The sequence below is a fragment of the Cucurbita moschata genome, unplaced genomic scaffold (assembly GCF_002738365.1).
Source record: "Cucurbita moschata cultivar Rifu unplaced genomic scaffold, Cmos_1.0 Cmo_Scf00011, whole genome shotgun sequence".
NCBI classification, from domain to species: Eukaryota; Viridiplantae; Streptophyta; class Magnoliopsida; order Cucurbitales; family Cucurbitaceae; genus Cucurbita; species Cucurbita moschata.
In genome coordinates this window covers 3,776,971-3,801,584 of record NW_019268527.1, presented here as the reverse complement: position 1 = coordinate 3,801,584, position 24,614 = coordinate 3,776,971, and the positions used below count along the sequence as shown (strand labels likewise).

At 35.6% G+C, this 24,614-nt stretch overlaps 3 protein-coding genes across 5 annotated transcripts; 1 reads left to right on the top strand and 2 right to left on the bottom strand.

Moving 5' to 3' along the window:
• Positions 1 to 25: 25 nt before the first annotated feature.
• LOC111450012 (50S ribosomal protein L15, chloroplastic-like) lies at positions 26 to 5,162 on the bottom strand. Of its 3 annotated transcripts, XR_002711750.1 has the most exons (6): positions 5,038 to 5,162; positions 4,579 to 4,930; positions 2,887 to 3,038; positions 2,080 to 2,339; positions 1,431 to 1,585; positions 26 to 197 (listed from the first exon to the last, which is right to left on the bottom strand). XR_002711750.1 is itself a non-coding variant. In XM_023090141.1 (5 exons), the coding sequence occupies exons 1-4, from the start codon at positions 5,116 to 5,118 to the stop codon at positions 2,118 to 2,120; spliced, it is 807 nt and encodes a 268-aa protein (XP_022945909.1). In that variant the 5' UTR covers positions 5,119 to 5,162; the 3' UTR covers positions 1,348 to 1,585; positions 2,080 to 2,117. The 3 variants fall into 3 exon arrangements, 2 of the variants coding, with proteins under 2 accessions (XP_022945909.1, XP_022945908.1); XM_023090141.1 differs by lacking the exon at positions 26 to 197 and having other exon boundaries at positions 1,348 to 1,585; XM_023090140.1 differs by lacking the exons at positions 26 to 197; positions 1,431 to 1,585 and having other exon boundaries at positions 1,938 to 2,339.
• Positions 5,163 to 9,381: 4,219 nt separating this feature from the next.
• LOC111449909 (adenylate isopentenyltransferase-like) lies at positions 9,382 to 12,124 on the top strand. The gene is made up of 2 exons (XM_023089997.1): positions 9,382 to 9,472; positions 11,103 to 12,124. The coding sequence occupies exons 1-2, from the start codon at positions 9,382 to 9,384 to the stop codon at positions 12,086 to 12,088; spliced, it is 1,077 nt and encodes a 358-aa protein (XP_022945765.1). The 3' UTR covers positions 12,089 to 12,124.
• A 10,689-nt stretch (positions 12,125 to 22,813) lies between these two features.
• Positions 22,814 to 24,125, bottom strand: LOC111449528. The gene has a single exon (XM_023089455.1). It carries the CDS (start codon positions 23,920 to 23,922, stop codon positions 23,074 to 23,076), a length of 849 nt encoding a protein of 282 aa, XP_022945223.1. The 5' UTR covers positions 23,923 to 24,125; the 3' UTR covers positions 22,814 to 23,073.
• Between the last annotated feature and the right edge of the window lie 489 nt (positions 24,126 to 24,614).

Genomic DNA, 24,614 nt, shown 5'->3' with positions numbered 1-24,614 from the left:
ATTCTATCACGTCAAAGTAGTCAAGTGTTCAGACGCCCAAAAACAAAATATAATTTAAAAAAAAGTCAAATATAAATTGGAGTAAATATAATGACGTAAACAAAAACCCTTCCAAATTTTACGGTAACCTTTGGGAACCAGCGATGCTCCCACGGTGGCCGACGTCCCTGCTCTTTAAGACGTGCTGGGAAGTGCTTCTGTAAAATAAAATATTTCCCTTCACAAAAAAATAAAATATATATATATATGTATTTAAGTTTATTCGGTTAAAGTTGTCCGAACAGCTAAGGAGGATGTAACAGCCTAAACTCAGCGCTAGTAGATATTATTGTCTTTAAGCTTTTCCTTATGAACTTTTTATCAAGGTTTTAAAACGCTAGGGAGAAGTTTTTCATACCCTTATAAAAGATGTTTCGTTTTCCTCTTCGACGATGTGAGATCTCGTCGGGTGGTACACCAGCAAGGATACTGAGCCCTAAAAGGTGATGGGTACCAAGCAGTGTGCCGTCGAGGACGTTGAGCCCCAAAGAGAAGTGGATTATGAGATCCAACATCGATTGGAGAGAGGAATGAGAGCTAACCAGGACGTTGGGAATCGAAGGAGGGTGGATTGTGAGATCCCACATTGATTGGAAAGAGGAACGAGTGTCAACAAGGACGTTGGGTCTCGAAGGAAGGTGGATTGTGAGATCCCACATCGATTGGAAAGAGGAACGAGGGCTAACGAGGACGTTGGGAATCGAAGAAGGGTGGATTGTGAGATCTCACATCGATTTGAAAGAGGAACAAGTGTCAGCGAGGACGTTGGGTCTCGAAGGAAGTTGGATTGTGAGATCCCACATTGATTGGAAAGAGGAACGAGTGTCGACGAGGACGTTGGGTCTCGAAAGAGGGTGGATTGTGAGATCCCACATTGAATGAAGAAAGGAACGAGTGTCAGCGAAGACGCTGGGCCTCGAAGGGAGATGGATTGTGAGATCCCACATCGGATGGAGAAGAGAACAAAACATTCTTTACAAAGATATGAAAACCTCTTCCTAGCAAACGCGTTTTAAAACTTTGAGCAAAAGCTCAAAAGAGAAAGCACAAAAAGAACAACATTTATCTAATGGTAGCCTTGAGCTGTTTCTATCCCTACTCACCATTTCATTCTCCGTCCTTACAGAACTTGTCATTTAATTTTGCTAGAATCAGGACAATAATTTCCTACAGAGAATACACAAGAATCGAATTTCCAGCCATATAAGGTATAACTTAGGCAGCATGGTGTGTAACAACTGAAGGATTTCTGTGGGTTTTGGAAGATAAATTTGAACTTACTTTTCTCCTAACATAGATTAAGCTTGTTTGGAAAGATCATCATTTTTGGCTCGTGGGTATGCCTTTTACACTAAAATAAAGCTTCAGAAGAGAAAGGGAAAGTAAAAGACCTGGAAAGCAAATCCAAATTTGTTAAGAGGGCACCACCATGAGTGGTGCAGCCTTTGGTTTTGTGGTCGCTTTCAAATTTCTCTCGACGCAAATGAGCATTATTGAATGGCAGCAAATGAGTCATCCAGCAATATATGATTAATAAAGCACATGCCTTGCATCCAAAACAACAGTACACATTATTTATTGAAGCAAACCATCATGAAAGTGACCAAAACTTTCAAATTGACTAATTCTAATAGACTATTGCTTTCCTGTTCCAGATTCCCAGTATCAAAAAAGGATAAACCCCATAGCTCTATTGAAAGTCCTACCCACGTGCTAAAAACGAAACACGGGCGCTCTAAATTCAATATAAATTTCCTTTTCACTCTAATACCATTTTGAAAATTCAACAGTTGAATCAGAAATGTCCTAATCTGGATGTGGTTAGTTTAAATAAAAGGAATGGTTAGGACCTAACTGAATCATCCATATTTGATGTCCTCTGCCCCTCGCTAGTCAACTAGTATTCAACACGCTATTTCTGAATTGAACCATGTTTTTAAATTCCTTCACTATTTTTTGGCATCAACATTTTCAGAGAAGCAAAATTTGCTCTTGAAGTTAACCAATAATACAATCAAATTACAATGGAAGAGATTTAACCTGGAATTTGTCACCAAACTGCAACTTTACACAAGCATTCATGCGGTAGCTTGTTCTGCAGCAGCTGCTGCAGCCCTTTTCTTTGCAAAATATTCTTCTGCTCGAGCGAGGTTCTTAGCCACTGATGGCTTGACCCACTTCTTTCGTCCAGGTAATACAGTAAGGGTGCAGCCAGCAGCCTCAAGCTTCTCTTTTGCTGCTGATGAAAAAGCCCGAGCTTTAATATTTAGCTTCACACTCAGCTCCCCATCAGCTAAAATCTGAAGGAAATACAAAGCCCAGCAATTATCAATCAGTTACCATGACTTAGTGAGATTGAATAGTGACCCAACTCAAGAAGTCCACTTCAATTGGTATATTTTTTCACGAAAAAAGCAAATATGAGATAACAGATCCAATCTTCCACTAGGATTTTGAATAGCTGTCCTGAATTCATGTTGATTGCACATACCTATTACTAAATGTGAGGTCCCGCATTGGTTGGAGAGGGAAACGAATAATTCCTTATAAGGATGCGAAACGAATCATTCCTTATAAGGATGCGAAAATCTCTTCTTAGTAGACGCGTTTTAAAACTTTGAAGGGAAGCCCGAAAGGAAAAGTCCAAAGAAGACAATATTTGGCTATTTGTTTGCAGTGAGTTTGGGCTGTTACACTAAACTTGTCGAGGAGATGAAATATAACCAGATTTATCTATTTGAGTCGATCGACAAAAGAAGAATTAGGCAAAAAATTTAGGAAAGTGCACCATAAGGTCCATTTTGATATTTGCTATCCTCACAATGTAGATACACGTGACATTAGTACCTTTAATGGGAGTTTCCTTTCTCTTCCCGAAGGGTTGATTAGACCCTTCTCCTTCAAAGTTTCCAAGGTGACCTGTTCCCCTTCCTGAAATCCTGCCGCTTCAATGTCTTTCAAATTCACCGGCACATATTTAGGTAACCCAGCATGCATACCTTGAAAGAAAAAACAATTGTTTAGCTCGAATATCATTAGTTGATATAAACGAAACCACGAAAAAGACAAATGTAATACACAACGTATCGTCTTAGAACGTTTTTTAGTGAAAAGAAAGAGTAAGAAATGAGAAGAGAAACACGTCGAGGAAATCACAAAATACGTTCATACATTAGATTGAAGTACCTCTCAACCTGTGATGATAAACTAAACATTCTGACCTTAGTAACAAGGACAAGGCAAGTATACTAATACTATACAAGACATTATGTTCGGGAGTTCATTTATTGGGTCCATGGATGGTGTATTCCATCTAGACGCTTTCATAAGTACATTTTATTCGCATTTAATCCTATTAGATATTTCGTCATTCTTTCGTGTTAATTGATTATCTATTTCTCAATCTGTAACAGCTAAAGTTCACCGCTAGCAAATATTGTTTGCTTCGGCTCATTATGTATCGCCGTCAGCCTCACGGTTTTAAAACGCGTCTACTAGGGGTTTCCACACCCTTATAAGGAGTGCTTTGTTCCCCTCTCCAATCGATGTGAGATCTCACATAAAATTAACAACCTCTCATATCCAGTTTGGAGATAAACTCTCTCCCACTTAGTAGAATACTGGAAGAAGCATCATCATAAACCATTACAGCTTCCTAATCACTCAGCCCAAACACTATAATTATGGTGTAACAGGGAGAAGGACGTCCACTTGGAGAGTGAAAGCTTGTCTCACTAGTCCTACACTCCTAAAAATCTAACAGGGCTGAATGTTCTTCGTTCCAGGTCGAAGGAATTACACAATATTACGAGTAGAACAAGTCCAAACAACTAATAGCAAATGGTCTCCAAGCCCACCGCTAGCAAATATTGTCTTTTTTTAGCCTTCCCTTTCGGGTTTCCCCTCAAGGTTTTTAAAATGCGTCTGCTAGGAAAAATTTCCACACCCTTCTAAATAATGTTTTGTTCTCCACTCCAAACAATATGGGATCTCACAATCCACCTCCTTCAGGGCCCAGCATCCTCGCTGGCACTCGTTCCTCTCTCTCCAATCGAAGTAGGATCTCACAATCCACCCTCCTTCGGGACCCAGGGTCCTCGCTGGCACACCACTCGGTGTCCACCCCCCTTCAGGGCTATACATCCTCGTTGGCACACTACTCGGTGTCTGGATTTGATATCATTTATAACAGCCAAAGCCCACCGTTAGTAGATATTGTCCTCTTTGGGATTTCCCTTTCGGACTTCCCCTCATGTTTTTAAACGCGTGTGCTAGGATGAGGCTTCCACACTCTTATAAAGAATGTTTCGTTCTCCTCCCCAACAGACAAGGAATCTCACAAAGAGGCAGACATTGTCAAAACAACCTCTAAACACTAAACAGCTTAAAATAAATTTGAACTGTCTCTCAATGAAGAAACAACAACCTATAGCAGAATTAGCCATTGCAGACGCCTAACAGCCAGATACGTAGAGCTCTACAATTCATACACATAAAGCAACCAGTAGAATGATAAGAATTACAAAGGTTGGAGATTACCTCCAGCAATTCCTCGAAGTTTAGGGATTCTCCGATAAAGAGGCATTTGTCCACCTTCAAATCCTCTTCTCACACCCGGTCCAGACCTTGATTTCTGTCCTCTCATTCCAAACCCACAGCTACCTCCCTGTCCCGCCGATATACCTCTCCCCTTCCTCTTCGCCTTCTTCCTCGAACCTACCTGCGGTCCAAGATTATCGAGACGGAACCGCACACTCTCACCGGACGAAGCAGACAGGGAAGCCGCAGCAGCCTGGCTGCGAACAACCAATCGTTTCCCATCTGCGACCGTGAATTTGAGTCTAGATGAACAAATATTAAACGGATTTGAGTTCAATAGCCTCACATTTCCCTGGAAATGTAAAGAATTAGAGTTTCGTGAATGATAAAAGCATCAAATCACTTGAAATTTGAACTGAACTAACATCTGCAATTTTCAATAAAGTAATCGAGAACTACCTTGAAGGAAGTGGTTGAATGAGGAAGAACAGTGGCCGTTCTGGTCAAAGAAATTGAAGATAAGGAAAGAAAAGCCGCCATGGATGAAAGCCAGTGCTTACAGACTCTTAACAGTTGTCGTCCCGTTCCCCTCCGTTTGTTCCCAATGTGTCGACACGGGCCTAATGGGCCTTCTTTAATGCCACCACGTTTGGGCTTTTTTCTCTAATGGGCTTCTTCCTGGATAAATAAAAATTTGGGCCCAAAGAGCTTCAGTAATGAGGCTGGCCCAGAGTTCCGTCGGCAGGCAGCACCGACTCACATAGCCGTTGATACGTACGGTTTACCAAATCAACTGAATTTTGAATTTTTGAATTTTGACTTAAAAAAAACGACTAATATCTAACCCCTTTCATAATCCCATTTTAAAAATATATATATTTTAATTATTTAAATTTGAATGAATATTTTTATAAAAAATAAAAATTTATTTTAATTTTTTCCTCGTCAACGGTTCCAAAAACTCCGACAAAAGCAGTCAAGTCGACTGTAATGGTCAAAAGAAAAATGTGGAGTAATCAGTAGGATTAAATGGTCGGTGGGAAAAAAAATTATAAAATGCATAATTAATCTCTCTAAAATTCCCATTGGGTTATTTAATTTTTAATTTTTTTAAAAAAATAATTATTTGTTGTGGGATTATTTTTCAAAGTATTAAAGAATTTATTGAATAGTAATAAAGAAGAAATGATTAATTATCATAAGTTATGAGTAAATAAATATATTTAAAATGATGTTTTTTTCTTTTTTTTTTAATTAAAAATTTAAAAAAAAAGGCAGAAAAAGGAAAAAGTGTCGACAGTTTTTTTCATGCAAAATAATAATAATAAATAAATGAAAATCATTGTGCGTGAATTAAAAAGTTGGTCTGAAAGTAAGAGTTGAATTGTGGAAGCTGACTTTATAATTTTTTCCAATTTTTAAAATAATTTCCTCTCTAAAAGGAATGCCGTCTTTTACTAATTCCATACTTCGCGGAGGATTTTTTTTTTTAAAAGAAAAATAATATTTTTCCCTTTTTAAGGTTAATATATATATATATATATATATATATACCATTTTATTAGATATTTACGTCATTTTGTGAGATCCCATATCAGTGGAAGAGAGAAACGAAATATTTCTTATAAGGTGTGAAAATCTCTCTCTAATAAATACGTTTTTAAAATTGTGAGGTTGACGGTGATATGTAACAGACCAAAGTGGACAATATTTATTAGTGGTGGGTTTGAGGTATTATAAATGGTATAGAGTTTGACACTGAGGGTTGTGCCAGTGAGAACGCTAACCACAAGGAGGATGGATTGTGAGATCCCACGTCGGTTGGAGAGGGGAACGAAACATTTCTTATAAGGGTGTGAAAATCTCTCTCTAGTAGATACGTTTTAAAATTGTGAGATTGATGATGATATGTAACAAGCCAAAACGGACAATATTTGTTAGTGATGGATTTGGGGTGTTAGAAATAGTATTAGAGTCTGACACCGAGCGGTGTGCTAGTGAGAACGTTAACCCCAAGGAGGGTGGATTGTGAGATCCCACATCGGTTGGAGAGCGGAACGAAACATTCCTTATGAGAGTGTGGAAATCTCTCTCTAATAAACGTGTTTTAAAACTTGAACGAAAGCCCCAGAAGTAAAAGTCCAAAGTGGACAATATCTGTTAGCGGTCATATTTTACTTAGTTAGTTCAGTTTGGACTATTATTCTCAGTCATTCTCAACAAACAAAAAAAAAAAAAAAAAAAAAAAAAATCTTAATGCAAAAATTTTAATTTATTTTAAATTAATTAATTAATTTTTAAAATTATAAGGGACCAAAACAAATTCCTTTATTTTTAATTTTTAATTTTTTATTATTTTTCCGACATCTCCACAGACTAAATGCAAGTTACCGTCGGTTAGGTAACTGAAAAGGACACTAATTGTTTTTTTTCGTTACCCTTAAAAAGAGGAAATTTAATTTTTATCTTTTTATTTATTTATTTAAAAACTATTTTTATGCTTCATTGTCGGTTCTCTACAATTTCGTGTTTTAATAATTTTTTTTTTGTCGGAACAAACGTTTAAAATAACCTGTTACTTTTTTCAACGCTAATAATTTAAATTTTCCATCCTTTTATTTGAATTTATAATAAATAATCAACAATTTATCAGCTTAGGTTTTTCCGGACGTAACTTGTCTTAAAGTGTTCGTGACAATAATTTTTTCCGACGTTAGTTTCATCAGCTTAGGTTTTTCCCGATGATTTTGTTAGTTTTTCGAATTCACAGTTGCATTTGAAAAACCCTAGAATTATCGTATGCAGTAATCATTAATATTTTCGAAAACACGAATAATTAAATCAAAATATTTTCAACTAAAACTCATCATTATATTCACAATTCAAACTTTAAAAACGCTTTTTTAAATATGGTCTTAGTTCAAACACGAAGAAGATCGATGATGAGGTGGACGATGAGGTGGACGGATTTCAAAATTTCGACCCGTTTGGTCTATTTTCTTCTTCATTGTTCTTTACTTTTACTTTGGAGCTTTGACCATTTTGAAATTCAAAGTATTTTAATATATTTAATAATGTTTTAAATAAATTAAAATTTTAATTACTTTATAGTTCAATAAAATTGTCAAAAAAAGAAGGTGCTAAAATTGTCAATGAGACAGTCAAAGGTTGAATTTCAATTTTCATGCTCTTTATTTCTTTTTTTTCTCGGGATATTCCAAAGTTTAAGGCATTAAATTCGTGAACCGAATTTCAAAAGTCACGACATAACACATGACGAGTCTTATGTGATTCATGATCGTAATGAACACGATAGAAAATCTAAAAACAAAACTTATAAAGATTTTGCTTTAAAAAAAAAACGATCATTATACGCTCCATTATTTGATAGCTTATAAATCATTTGAATTAGGTTATAGAATAGCTCATTGGATCAACCGTTCATAACAATGACGTACGATATTCAAACAACGTACGTCAAACATGATTTGTGGCATGTTCATTTATCTATCATTTTGTTTTGAAATGACATCTACGTAGCCTCCATTATCAAAGCTGGCTGGTAGTGAACCATCAGTTAACCTAACCCTAATTCGTTCCTGAACCTCCTCGGTAAAGCAGCTCGGTTGATAGGCAAAAGGGGTCGGTCGATCTTTCATTTTAGGTTCTTGCAGCTGAACATGTTTCGGAATATCAACCCGTAAGTCATAGAATTTGTAAAGGAAATAGAAAAGGAAGGTGAAGGGGGACAAGGAGATGTGGTATTATGGTTAGTGTATTTTGTAATAAGAATGAAGGTGGTGCTCTATCTTTTTGATTGTTCCCTTAAATAGAAGCATTACATAAGTGCATTAGTTGCTGAGGTTGGCTCAATTCAGACATTCAAAAGGAGGTGGGGTCTCTAATATGTATACTCCAATTATTACACCCTTTTTCTTTACCCTACATATCTACTCAATCCCGACGTCGTCTTCTATTTCATTCCTATACCTCGTTTATGTCCAAATTAAAGATATACAGGATCGGATTGGATTGGAGAAGTCTTTTGGACCGCCCCGAAATTGGTGATCCAAATAACCCGAATAAAGTTTACAACCCAACTCAGAAGTTATAACGCATCACTAACATCGGTTACAAACTTGAAACTAGGGTAGGGTTGAATTGGGTTGGATTGTAACTCTATTTCCAGGTTGGTCGAGACCCAACTGAAAAAATGTCAACTTATGAATAGACATTTTCAAAAAATTCAACCTAACCCTAACCCGGGAAAAAAAAAACATTGGGTTGTCTAGGTTAGATGAGTTCTCATGTGAGATCTCACATCAGTTGGAGAGGAGAACGAAACATTCTTTATAAAAGTGTAGAAACCTCTCCCTAGCATACGCATTTTAAAATCGTGAGGCTGACGACAATACATAACGGGTTAAAACGGACAATATCTGCTAACGGTGGGTTTAGGTCGTTACAAATGGTATCAGAGCTAGGCATCAAGTGGTGTGTTAGCGAGGATGCTGAGTTCTGAAAGGAGGTGGATTGTGCAATCCCACATCAATTGGAGAGATGAACGAGTGTTAGTGAGGATGCTCGGCCCTGAAAGGGGTGATTGTGGGATCGAGGATGTTGAGTCCTGAAAAGGGTGAATTGTGAGATCCCACATCGATTGGAGAGGAGAACGAGTGTCAGTGAGTATGCTCAACCCTGAACGGGGTGATTGTGAAATTTCACATCGTTTGGAGAGGAGAACGAAGAATTGTTTAAAAGGGTATGGAAACCTCTCTCTAACAGACGCATTTTAAAACCGTGATGCTGATGATGATACATAACGAGCGTGATCAAGACGAGAACGACTCGAGTTCTATGGGTGATGGCATTGGAAGGCCCCATGGCCACAACGGTTGCCGCCACAAGTGGGCATCACATGGAGACAACTTCCCAAACATAGCTTCCATTCTTCCATTATTCATGCTTCATTTTCTTCCACTCTCTCCGACATTCACTCTCTTTTCTCTCTATTCTTTTCCCATTATTAATTATCATTACTTTTCTTTTTCCTTTCTAATCCCCATAACACACTTTCCTTTCCCCTTTCCTTTTTCTCTTTTTAACATGAAACTTATTGCCTTGTCTCCTCTCCTATACAATACAAACAAAATATTTTTCTCATTCCTTCACGTAAAATGACCAAAATACCCCTACTATATTCCAACGCTGCTAAATTGAATGTATCGTAAATAAAAAAAGTTTAAAAAAGAAGAAATTATAAATCCGAAAGTAAAATTTTAACTTTTCAGGTCTCAATCGCACTCTTTTCTTTTTTTTTTTTCCATTAAGCTTTTGACTAACAGTTGAAAATGATGGGATTTGAATCAGCTCATCCCGAACTTAAAAATATATATATATATATATATATATATATATATAAATATTAAAAAGAAATTAATGTATCATCATTGTTAGGGTTAATAATAATTATTTTATTTTTACATGGTTATAATACATAATTATTATAAATAGTATTTTATTGATGTAATGCATAATTACAATAGCAATTTATGTTAATTAAAATTAATTAAGCTAAATAAGTAATTTATTTTACGATTTACAAAAATTACGAAAAAAAAATAATTTTTAGTTTAACGAAACTCTTGAAATAATTATAAAAATAATAAATAAATAAATAATTTATTTTACGATTTACAAAAATTCTTGAAACAATACAAAAATAAATAAATAAATAAAATTATTAAAAAGAATTTGATTGAGTGTGGTTGCAATAATTAAAAGTGAATTAAATATTATACTTTTTAGTTTGACGGATAAATATAATTTTTTATATATCCGTATAATTTGATTTTGGCTTTAATTACTGCTCATTTTTAAAAAATAATCTCATTATTTATTTATTTATTTATTTTGGGGGAAATGATTTCAAAAATTGCAAAAGAAAAGGAATGATGTTCCCAAGATGACGAGGCTTAATCATTAATTTATGCAAAAATAAAAAACATAAGTAAATTTAAATATAGTTTTGTCCATTTTATTTTTTAAATTATATGTTACGAACGCGAGTACACTACCTGATGTCTGGCTCTGATACCATTTATAACAGTGCAATTGCTAGCAGATATTGTCCTCTTTAGGTTTTTTTTTTTTTTTTTTTTTTCAGATTTCTCTTAAAAAAATGTTTCGTTCTCATCTCCAACTGATATTGAATCTCAAGTGTTATTATTCTGGACGTGAAATAAAAAAATAATAGAAAATGGGAGATGAGTGTAAATACCGAAAAAGTCACGGGTGTAGAAGTAAAATACATTTATATTTCTATTTTAGTCAATAAAAACAAAGATTAAATTAATTAAATTGGAATATTATTTTATAAATGGAATATTAAATTAAATTTTTTTTTTACAAAAATGGTGGGCCACAATACAAATTTATAAATGTATATGTATCCGCCGGTTCATAATTTGTATTTGAAAAACACAGAGAAAACAGAGAAATGACACTGCCTTCTTCTTCTTCTTCTGCTTATTGTTCTTTTTCTTCTAGAATCTCGTTTCTAAAGTCGCCGTTGATTCCTCGCCGCCGCGAACGGCGGTTCGTGAACGCCATTGCGGCAGCAGCCACCACCACCGGCGGGAAGGAGAAGATTCTAGTGATATTAGGCGCCACGGGGTGCGGCAAATCTGGATTATCCGTCCGATTAGGCACTCATTTCCCAGCCGAAATCATAAACTCCGACAAAATGCAAGTTTACAACGGCTTAGACATTACAACAAACAAGATTCCATTACACGAACGACATGACGTCCCACATCATATTCTCGGCGACATAGATTCCGACAAAGGGGAATTCACTCCACTCGATTTCAGAATCCGAGCCGACAATGTCGTTTCCGACATCGCTTCTAGAAGCAAACTCCCGATTCTTGTCGGTGGGTCAAATTCCTTTATCCACGCAATGTTGGTGACCCATTTCAATCCAAACGACGACGTATTCAACGCTACTATCCCCAGATTAATCTCCTCTGATTTACGTTACCGGTGCTGTTTCCTCTGGCTTGACGTGGCGTTTCCGATATTGGCAGAGTATTTATCAATCCGAGTTGATGAAATGCTCCAACTCGGGATGTTTGAGGAATTAGCCGAGTTTTATGATCCAACTACGGCGGAAACGGCGTCGTATAGTGGGATTAGAAAAGCAATTGGAGTTCCTGAGTTTGATAAGTACTTTAAAAAATACCCACCGGCGAGGAATAACAAGATTCATAAATCGGCGTTTGATGACGCCGTCAATGAAATCAAATTGAACACGCACGTGCTGGCGAAGAGGCAGATTGGGAAGATTTTGAAACTGAAACAGGCGGGTTGGGATATAAACGTGTTGAATGCGACGGCGGCGTTTAGGGCGGCGGTTGAACCGGGGAACAGGATGAACCGGGAGGAGATATGGAAGAACCAGATTTGGGAACCCAGTTTGAGGATTGTAAACCGCTTCTTGGAGGAGTAGCCTCCGCCACCGCCGCCGCCACCGCCGCCACCGCCGCCGCCGGTTCTGGTTTTTGGATCATTTTTTGTTGATTTTAATTAAACAAATATACAGTATTCAACATAGCAAAATTTGTTTCATTTTTTTTTTTAATTTCTCTTGAATTACTGTAATGTTCAAGTAAATTACATAAATAATGTGATTCTGTTTATTTTTATTTATTTCTTTTTTTTTATTTTTTTTTTCAATTTCATATCTTTTTTAAAAAATATATAAGCATAATTGAAGATCTAATTCCATTCTATCATTCTGTCATGGAATATTATGAAAGTCAATACTCAACCCCCCCTTGGCGGCTGAATGTTAGCCACTAATGTTGATTTTTAATAGAGATGTCAACGGCTCGGGCGGGGTCGAGGAGGTCTTCTCCCTCTCCGTCCCTGCCTCCGTGGAGAATTTGCAAGTATTGAGTTCCTCTGCCTCCGAAGACGAAAAATATAATTCTGTTTCGGGTCCTATTTAGCTTATGGGAAGAAATTTCACTCTAAATTTAAATGATATCTCTTTATTTGTCATGATATGAGAAGCTTATGATAGTACACCATTGAATTCCATATCGATTAGCATCTCTAAGACTATTCTACTAACAACATCATATCAACCAAGCACATGGGTAAGACAAGCTATAATTAATTTGAAACTATGAGAATTTTGGTCTAAAATAAATCAATTAATCTCAAGTTGAGTTGATGGGTTATCACGATAATCAAATTTGTCAAACCGTTTAAGCTTTGAGTCGAATTCTGATTTAACGATCTTCGATACCTTTTGTAAGATCAAGATATGTTTTAAAAACTTTAAGGGAAAACCCATAACAAAAAACCCGAAAAAAGACAATATTTACTAGCGGTGAGCTTGGACGGTGACACTTATCTTGTCATTTCCGAAAATTTGACTACGTATAGAAGTAGAACTAAAACAAACAACTAAATTAGGTACGAAATTTCAAAAAAAGATAGCGAAAATGGAAAGATTTTTCTTGGGTCGGGTAAATGTCATCCAAATGGGGACCAAACCATTTGATCTAAAATTAAAGACAAAGCTTAAGGTTGTATAGTTTTCTTATACAAACATGTTTTTGAAATGGACATTTCATCTACAAATTATTTGGGTGTTAATTTTATCATATGCTTAGAATTTAATGTCGTAGCTCACCATAAGATATTCATCGTACAACACAACATGGAAATAATCTTAAAATTATTGTCTTGTCGGTCCACTTAGTTTGTCCATTTCCATTCAAGTTCTTGAACAAACCCAATATCTAGATTTCATGGTTTTAATCATATAAATGCATTGTTATTATTTGTTGTTCTTATGAGAAAATGTGTTTGTTTGAATCATGCGCATGTTTTCAATTCCCAATAGAAAACAAAGTGAGAGTATGTTGGTTAGCCCATAGTTTTTATAAACCCTAGTTTGAGTGGCCTAGGGCTTAGAAGCCTATATTATAATGTTTCTAATACAATTCATGTATTTAAATGTGTGGCTCCATGATTATGATTAATACTAAGTGTGACTTGAAAGATAGGTTTCGAGTGCATGATTGAGTTCATGTATAGTTGGGGAGATTGGCTTAGTTTGTAGCATGTGTCCTAGCCGTCGAGTTAAGCGAGTAATAAACAAATACATGCATAAAAAGCTGACCGCTTAATTAAGTATGACTCAACTAGTTAAGTTATGTATATTGACCAAGAAGTTAACGCTTCAAATCTGTTATCTTGTAATCGATAGATATTGATCCATAAACGAGAGATTCAAGTGAGTAAAGATGTAACGCTCCATACCCATAATTTAGATTTGACATCTAATGACTCTAATATTTCCTGCGATACACGGTCACGTTATTTACTTCTCACTTCTTAAAGATGTAACTGTTCGATCGCACATAGGGTTTTCCCTTATGGGCTTTCGTTCACGATTTTAAAACGGGTCTGTTTGGGAGAAGTTTCCACACCTTTATAAGAAATGTTTCGTTTCCCAGCGGCCTCGTTGGCACACTACTCGATGTCTGGCTCTGATACCATTTGTAACCGTTCAAACCCACCGCTAGTAGATATTGTCTTTTTTAGGCTTTCCCTTCTAGGTTTCCCTTTAAGATTTTGAAACGAGTACGTTAGTAAAAAGTTTTCACACCCTTAGAAATGTTTCGTTTCTCTCTTCAATCGATGTGGGATCTCACAATTCACTCCCCTCGAAAATTCAACTTCCTCGCTGGCACACCGCCCGGTGTCTAGCTCTTATACCATTTGTAACAGTCCCGATGTCTAGCTCTGATACTATTTGTAACAGTCCAAGCCCACCGTTAGTAGACATTGTCCTCTTCAACTTTTTCATTCTAGGCTTCCCCTCAAGATTTTAAAACGCGTCTCTGAGTAAAAGATTTCCACACCTTTATAAGAAAATGTTTCGTTTCCCTCCCCCATCCAATGTGAGATCTAACCCAAAAAAAAAAAAAACTATCCCTACCGATCAAATCAACAAGTGTCTTTCCGGCATGTTCTATTCTAACTTGCATACTTCTTAGAAAAATTCTTACCATGTCAATCAATATAAAATTGTTCTAAATAAAACACATTTAATTTTGAAGTTCTTACGATTGAGCCACTGAAAAGAAAAGGTACATCTTTCTAGTAGTGACGATAACTTTCGATTCTTCTAAATTTTTTTTAATTATCTGTCCTTCTATCCTCAAAATCGCTCTCATCCCGATGTAGTTATTATTGTTTTACAAAGGAAGTCAAAAGAATGTAATGCAATATAGAATTATAGATGGAAGCCATGGGGAATGATGATTTTGTAGTGAGTCAGCTGAAAGTGTTGAACACAGAAAGGAAGCAAGTGACAGAGAAGACAGCAGAGCAGAGCAGCGCAGAGCAGAGCAGCGGCAGCGCAGGAAATGAAAAGGCAACAAGAACTGGGATTGTGCATACGCATGTCTTCGTAAAAAGGGAAAAAAAAAAAACAATGAGGAAGCGGCAGAAGTGGACATGACCCTGCTGTCGGCGAATGTGTTCTTCTTCCTCCGCCTCCTCCTCCTCGGCGCCATTTAAAATTCAGCCAAAAAAGTTGAGTGAACCTTAAGGGATGCGCGCAGCAACTCAACTGCTCAGTGCGCGTGCGTGCGTGCGTGCGTGCGTGCGTGCGCCTTGCTTCCTCTCTGCATGCGCATCATACTATTAAATAAGAACTTGCACACTCTTTTTCTGGGGGTTTTCATTATTTTATTGTGTGTTTCTATGCCAGTGGCCGGCAGCCGGCGGGGTGTGTGCTGCTGCTGCTGCTGCTGTATTGGTTTCTGCACTTTGCCTGTTGTGTACGAAATTGGGTTAGCTATCCCTTGTTTATTGTCTACTTGGTGTTTGTTTCTTTTCCAGTTCTTTACTTTTTTATTGCCTGAATTGTAAGTGGGTTGGGCCATTTTCTTTTTGAGCTTGTGTACTTGGCCCCAGTTCTTGTGGACCATATACCAAATGGGTAACTGGTCCGTGGATTTTACTTATAAATCCATAATCATTCTCTCAATTAGTCGATGTGGGACTTTCTCCTAATAACAATCCTCCCGTCGAACAAACTATACGATAGAGTCTCTCCTAAGGTCTATAAAGCCCTCGAACAACCTCCTCTTAATTGAGGTTTGACTCCTTCCTCTGGAGCCCTCGAACAAAAAATACCCTATATTCGACACTTGAGTCACTTATGACGACACCTTCGAAGCTAGCCTAATATGATCATTCCCTTGATTAGCTAACAAAGTACATATAGAGCATCATTTGAGGTCTATGGAACTCTTGAAGAGTAAGTTTCAGAAACTTGGCAAATGCACCAGAATTATTGTCTTTATTTGTAGCTTCCCATGCCTTTTTACGGGAAATACACAAAATTGCAGAAAAACAGAAATACAAAACATGACTCAACTCCACTAATAACAAGAAAATAGCTAACAGAAATTGACATGTTCTAAACCTAGAGAATATGTCGAAACAATCTAAAACTGACTCAACAGAGTCTCCCCTTAGTTGAGGCTTAACTTATTTTTCTAGAGCCCTCGAACAAAATACACTACTTGTTCGAGACTTGAGTCACTTTTGACTACACCTTTGAGGCTAACCTTCCGTAGGACTATGGAGCCGTCAAACAACCTCTCTTTAATTGAGACTCGACTCCTTTCTTTGGATCCCTTGAATAAACTACACCCTTTGTTCGACACTTGAGTCACTTTCGACTACATCTTTGAGGGTCTTAATTTCTTTGTTTGATATTTGAGGATTCAATTGACATGACTAAGTTAAGACATGACTCTAATACTATGTTAGAACCACGAACCTTCACAATAGTATGATATTATCCACTTTGAGCATAAACTCTCGTGACTTTACTTTTGGTTTTCCTAAGAGGCCTCGTACCAATAGAGATGTATTTCTTATTTATAATTGACAATTTACTTTTGATTTTTATTCTCTGTCTCAAAGATTTTTTTTTTAATAGAAAATATGAATTTACATTTGACCCATATTTTAGTAACAAAAAAATATTATAAAATTTAAGTCAAATATTTCTTAAAAAAAAAAACAATGGGTGGTCTATTACGAAATTAAATAATTAAAAAAATGGAATGCCGTAAATAAATATTTGAAATTTCAATTTTCAACCACGTAATAAATTTATTTATTAATACGGATTATTTTTATTTATTACGACTTCCTAAATACGTTCACATTAACCAAAGTTGAATATTAGGTTAAATCGTAAATATTTAAATTCTCTAAAAAATAATAATAATAACGTCAATTTTGTATCTCAATCCTAATTTTATTTATAAAAAAAATTATTTATTTTAAAATTACTCCTAAATAAACTCAAGTTTCAATAGATGATGTCACGTGTTAGAAAATAATCAAGTTTTATATAAAGTCAAAGAATTTCATTTATTTTGTCTTTATATAAAAGTCAACCAAATTCGTGTTTGACCAACATTTATTTATTTGAAAAGTGACCCCAAACAATTATTTATTTGCATGCAAGTCCATCCAATTTTGGACTTTTCCTCGAATGAAGCTGCCACTCAATTTAAGAACCCTAAATATAAATAATAAAAAAATAGTTTAAATTAAATGAATATTATTTTGCATGGCTGCAAACAATTAATAATACTATATATTATAATTAATCAACGGAAAAAATATGGCGTCCTACCAAAAATGGAAAATAAAAGAATTTATCGACCAAATTTCTTCTAAAACGCACTGCGTATCAAAAATTAAAAAAAAAAAAATTAAAATTCAATATAACGTTGAATAATCAAACCGTTGTTTTATTAAATTATATGAATGTTCGAGCGAGGCTTAGATTTGGGTGTTTTTAATATTTCAAAAATGTTTAAATAATAATGTATTAAGGAATGCGATCATATTATAAAAACATTATATTATGAAATTTCCGAGCATATACTATAATGTTGTGAAGCTAAATATGGTCAATAAAGTACAGTGTTAATGTTTTTATTTTATGCAAACCCCACTTGAAATTTTGTATAATAAATAATTAATAATAATGGATAATGGGTAATGGATAATTTTAATTTGACTTTCCGCCGCCTCCGCCGTCGTCTGTCAAGGGGAGTCTCTAGAACTGGTTCTCCGATGTTTCAAATGGTAACCCCACGTTCATGTCTTACTGTCTTGTTCTTCTGTCCTTTTGTTCTTGTCATTTGGGGCTACTTGGATTTATAATATTAAGTTTGAAAATTCTTACGTTGAAGGCGATAACTTTGGTGGGTAATTTTGTTTATTTTAATTTAAAGTTTCGTAATATATTTATTAAACCGCAAATGGACTAGAGGTATGCACGAGTTAGGTTAGGTTAGCTGGATTGGTGTCCCGAATGACTCGAATAGAGCTCATAACTCAACCCAACCTAACCCGACACTTTATTTTCGATTTAGGTTGGATGGGTTGTCGGACTGTTCTTTTTTTAAAATTAACTTACAAAATCATACAAACGTCAAATATTTAAACCTTCACAAGTCATAATATATCACTGACATCCGTTACAAACGTCAAATATTCTTAATTTTATAATAATCTTAAAAATATGGTAGAGTAGGATTGGATGGTAACCTTTATTCGGGTTGGTAGGTTGACCCAACAAAAAAACGTTAATCGGCGAACGAAATCGAAAAAATTTAACTTAACTCAGAAGGTTGGGTAGTTTAGGTTGATCAAATTCTCGAGTCATTTAAACACTCTTACAATGGTGGTTCCACGAACCAGGGTGTTTACATACGTGACCTATTTGATAATTATTTTCATTTTTTTAAAATGGATGGTTTTCAATTTTTTTTTAATTTTTATTTTTTGGTAAGAATTGAATTCAAAGTCAAATTTCAAAAATAAAATGTGTTTTAATGTCATTTAACAACCTTCTTAGTACGACAAAAAATACTAAATAACTATATGGGAAATGATAAACTTTTTAATTAAAATAAAGTATATATATATATATATATATATATATATATATATATAAAATAGGGTTGGTTCCAATGTCTCAACTTGACTATTGTATATAGTTACGGAAGGTATGATATCACGAAAGTATTATGTGTACCATTTCATTCTTCCATAATTCTTAATGTAGGACCTCATATATGTTGTATGTCACACGAACATGGATTACTTATCTACTATCTTATGTATAGATGCGGACACTACAGTTTTCAATAGCGTGAGCATGAGCTATCCCCATAGTTAGACCTAAGGGTACGTTAAGGAGCTCACCTAGTACATTTATGGGCACATGCACGAATTATACGTAGAGAAGTACTGTGCATTCAACCCTACATGAAAATAAAAATAGAGTCCAAAGAACCACCATAAGAAGTAGGTTTCACCGGTCATGAAACATATTTCATGTAGCTGTATTTTTCGATCTCAACAGTGTGGTCACTTATTGAGTATTTTTAATAGTTTTTCATTAAGGATTTCTTATTTGTTATCTGGGTCGACCCCAAAGCCATAATATCTCAAAACGAGGAAGCCATAGAGAAACTCTTTTTTATTCATTTCTTTCAAACTTCGTGAAGAACCCCATTCGAGACCTCCCTCGTTACAAGCCAAAAAGTGGGGTTACACCCCTGTTGTACACTCCCTTCGTTCTACAAACCCTTGTTGTTATTTTAACTTTATTCATAGAGGAACCGAACTTTTGACAAGCCAACCCTTTTTTCTGGGGCGAAGGACTCGTAGTATCTCTTGAAATCTAACAAAAGAGAAAGACCTTGTGAGATCCCACATGCGTCGGAGAGGAGAACGAAACATTCATTATAAGAACGTGGAAACCTCTCTCTAGTAGACACGTTTTAAAATTATGAGGCTGATAACGATACGTAACAAGCCAAAACAGTAGACCTCCTAACGTAATTCGAATGAGGGCAGACCTGACCGCTCCCCCCTTACAAAAAGTGTCGATCGTGAAAGTTCAATAAATTAAATAGACATCAATCCCAAACCCTAAGTAACCCGAAAGCGTATTCATCGAAAACAAAAAACAATTATTATTACCATAGAAAAAGTAATGAATTACACAAACAATTGTCAAACCCACCATTAGAATACCTTAAAATTAAATCAAACACACAAAGGTTTCACATGTGACATAAGAATCCCAACTCAAAAAACAATCCACCAATTTGAAATTAAAAAAAAAAAAAAAAAAAAACACACACACACACAACAATTAGACCTTAAAAAAAACACAATAATACCATAATCATACATGCATGTCAACGGTCAGAAATCACAGCTTTCTTCAACATTATCCCAACCTTAAAAGCATCAAACTTTCAGCTCATTTCACAGCCTAATTTCCCTATATAAATCCCCCCATCTCTCTCCAACAACTTAACCACTTTTTGCCCCTTTAATTGCTTCACTTCTCCACAATCAAAATCCCCTCCGCCCCATTCCGCCATGAGCCCACCCAAGCCCCGCCACATCCACGGCCCTCGCCCACCGCCCCTCCTCCTCCACAAACATTCTCGTACCATCCGAAAGCCCTCTCCCCCGCCGCAGCTCCGCCGCCCGGTCATTATCTACACCCATTCCCCCAAGATCATCCACACGCAGCCCAAGGACTTCATGGCGCTCGTCCAACGCCTCACCGGCTGCTCTCCCCCCAACGCCGACAAAGCGCCGTCCGACAACAATGATTCCTCCTCGGTTGTGACGGAGGAGGACAGTAATTGTCCCTTCTTCACTCCTCGTTCTTTGGTTAATTCCTTGTCCCCTTCTTTCATGGAGTTTCTCAAAGGGCTGCCGGAATTTTAATTTAATGTTCATTAATTTGTGAAATGTTTATGAGAATTCAATTCATTCTTTGGGCCATATGGGGTTTTTTTTTTTGGTCAATTGTGTACAGCTTATTATTTTGAAGAATTTGTTGGGTTTTTTTTTTTTTTTAAATATAAATTTATTGGCTATTTGATGGAGATGGGCTGAGTCATTATGATTAATTTATTGTGTTTTTAGGGATAAAGTTTAAAGTCAACGTTTGTAAATTATATTATAATTTAAACTTCCTCTATGATTAAATAAAATTTAATTTCGTTTTTTTTGAAATATTATTTAACACCACTAGTTCTTAAAAAATTTAATTATTTTGGTGATTATCATGATTATTATATGTTTGTTAATGATAAAAGGGTTAGAATCGTAATTTTCTTTTTTTTTTTTTTTTTTTTTTTTAGTATTATTTAGAGATGAGAATAAAATAACTTAAGAAACTTGAAAAAAATATAGAGATTTTGATATTTTGAGGAGTAATATATAATAATTTAAAATTTAAAAATAAGAAAGAAATTGTAAAATAAATTTTGAAATGGATATATAAAACATAGTTTATCAATTAAGATATTTAAATTTGATTTAAAACTACGGTTAGAGTTTGATTGATTGTTCCACGATTCAACAATGAACGCTAGTTAGAAAAGTCGACCGCTCTACCATTAGGCTAGAGAAGAACAATAGACTTAAGGTAGTCTACTCTCGTTTTTTGTGTTAGACAAACACGACTCTCCACAATAGTATGATATTGTCTACTTAGAGCATAAGCTCTCCTCCTTTTCTTTTGAAGTCCTTTGTTCGATATTTGAGGATTTACCAATCTATTGGCATGACTAAGTTTAGGGCACGACTCTGATACCATGTTAGACAAACATGACACGGCTCTGATACCATGTTAGACAAACATGACTCTTCACAATAGTATGATATTGTTCACTTTGAGCATAAGCACTCATGGCTTTCCTTCGAGCTTCCCCAAAAGGTCTTATACCAATAGAGAGAGTATTTTATGTTTATATTCTCTAAATTAGCGAGACTTTCATCATCTAACACTTTGGATCAACTTCTGACTGAACAGAGTAATAAAAGAGGCATAAAAGAGCATGTCATTGTAGAACTAGACGCGTGAAAACTGCACCAACTCTATAGAACACACAATCGTTGAAGTACTATTGAACAATTCACATATCACGTCGAGATGACAATTTATGTTTTTCAAGTGGACCACATTCGTCGACCTCCGACCCAGCTAAAGTTTGGGTCAAAATGAAAAACCCATAGCCAAAACATTGGTTTGGATTTAGCATTTATTTGACTTTCTTTAAATTCATGGTCCAATATTTTATTTTTTCGAAAATAAATAATTAAAAAACCTTCTAGATATATCTAATTTCCACGATCAAAGCTTCCACAAAAGTGATTGAATGTCGGCGTTCGGCGCCGACATGACGCTGTCTGCTTTGCTCAGCTTACGTCATGCATACGTTTTATTAATATTTATGAATTAATTTAAATACTTAAAAGTACATAAACTAAAATAAAATAAAATAAAATAAAATTTTACTCCGTGGGTTTATCAAGATACAGGCCCAATCATTTTGGGCCTGCTGAATGGAAGCCCAAGTAGTTATTATCCCATTAATGGGCCTATTAATGGAGGCCCATAATTGTCAAATAATGTAACAGCTCTGGTCAATTTAATAATTGTTCATTATAATTAATGTCATAATTTGACCAACAAATTTATTTGAATATCACAAATAAATTTCCTCTTTTATTTATTTATTTTTAATTTAAGTTCATTTATAGTATTTGTTGACTCAATTAGTCCTATTAATTATTAACCACAATATGTTTATATTTTATTAGATTTATAATTATTATACATAATCCACTAATTTAATCCGTTACGTATCGCCATCAGCCTCACGTGTTTTCTCCTTTCCAACCCATGTGAGAGATCCTACAATCCACCTGATTAAGGGTCATCGTGGCACATAGCTCCTTTCCAACCCAGTAGATATTGTCTGCTTTAGTCCGTTACGTATCGGCGTCAGCCTCATGATTTAAAAACGTGTCTGTTAGGAAGAGATTTTCACACTCGTATTAGAAATATTTCGTTCGCGTCTCTGTTAGAGAGAGGTTTCCACAAATATTTTGTTCGCATCTGTTGAGAGAGTTCTCCACACTCTTATCAGAAATATTTCGTTCCTCTCTCTCCCACTAACGTGGGATCAGACAAAAATACACAAAATCTTATCTAATTCATTCGGGTGTATTTATTTTATTATATAATTAAATTACATAATTAATGCTAATCACCATAATTAGACAAATCATGTGCTTCATACCAACCACTTTAGATTCCACTTAATTTTATTCCAACCAACAATATCCAGGTCGACATGTCGGACAACAAACATATTTAATTTTTTTTTTTTTGCTTTTAATAAAAATAAAATATTACAATATTTTATTTACAATCTTGTCCTCCCATTTTAAAAATGTGTTGCTGACTCACATAGAATCCAGCACAGCTGGCATTTAGCTAACCCGAGTCACCGTCCGAGTCACACGAACTCACCCTCTGACTCGGATTCCTTTTCAACTCATCACCGTGTCGGCGTCGAACCAAGTCTCCGCATCCGCCGCCGTTAAATTCTCCACCGGTGACTTAACGTTTCTCACGTCACCGACCGTTATCCTCCTCGCCTCTTCGTTACTTATATAAACCTTCCGATCTCCGGTAAATTTAACCCCGGAGACTTTTCCGGTCATCGACTTCCAGTCGGCGATTAACGCCGGCATTTGCGAACCAACGCGCGTGTCCCAGAGGTTAATGGATGAATTACCGGAAATACCCTCGTCGGAAGGACGGTGGTTGAATTGGAAGCTGAGATTATCCCATAACTTCACGACGCTTTTACCTCCGGTGAGTTCCGCCCACGAGAACTGGTTGTTGTTGTTGCCGTCGTCTTGGGTGTCGAAGCTTGACCGGTGACGGAATCTCAAAGTCCGTTTCGTTTCGGAATCGTTTAAGAAATAATCGGAACCCCTGACGAGGAAATCCCGATCACTCAAATCCCAACTCCGGGAAGACAAAGACTCTGTCTCGTCGGCGTCGTCTTCCTCAAATTCCGACCACGACGAAACAGAGCTCGCAGAATCGTCGAGAGAGAAATCGCCGTCAGAGTCGGAATCGTCGACAATTTCCTGAAGAAGACGTTTCTGTCGCCGGAAAACGACGAGGAGAAGCTTAATCCGGTTGATTACGCCGCTGAAAGTAGCAAGAAGGGCGATAATGACGGCGCTCCATTGCCAGAGATGAAGGGATTGTGAAATCGTTTGAAACCCAGAACGGGAGGCGAAAATCTGGGGAAGGAGTGTGGGATTGTGCAAGGAAGCCATGTCGGAATCGAGGCCACCTAACCTGTTAATTACAGGAACCTCCATAGCCTCCAAAGCTAAGAACTGGTTAGAACAGAGTGAAGAACAGGGAGAGATTTAAAGAAAATTGGGAACAAAAATTGGGGATCCGAATTGGGAATATTCGGAGGAAGAAGAAAGGGGAATGGAAAAGATGCGGCGGCGGAGAGGAGGCGGAAATGGCAGAACGGAGGGATTTTTAAGGACGAAACAGAAGAGGTTAAAATCAACGCTCCTACGCTTTCTATTATTTTTTTATTTTTTTTATTTTAAATATATCCATAAATTTTTTAAAGTTTCCAATAATGATATTAAATTTTCATAACAATAATTAAAAAAAATAACTATTTTCTCTCTCCTAATTTATTTATTTATTTTATTTCTCTATTTTTTTTTTATAAATATCCTCTCAATCTCTTTCAAAATTTTAAATATATATATATATATAAATTAGATATATTTTAAAGACTTACCAATGAGGAAGAAATCAAAGGAATATTCAATAATAGAGAGAAAAAATATGATAAATTTTTTAAGAGTATTAATTTAAAAAATTTTAAAAAAATTTTAAAACCTATTTTAAGATATTAATAAAAGTTTTGAAAGTTTAATAATGTTTTTTAAAAAAATCCTTAAAGAGTACGAACAAAATTATTTTTGAAGGTATTAATTAAAATTTTAAAATAATTAGAATATTTTTTTAAAATTTAAAAATATTT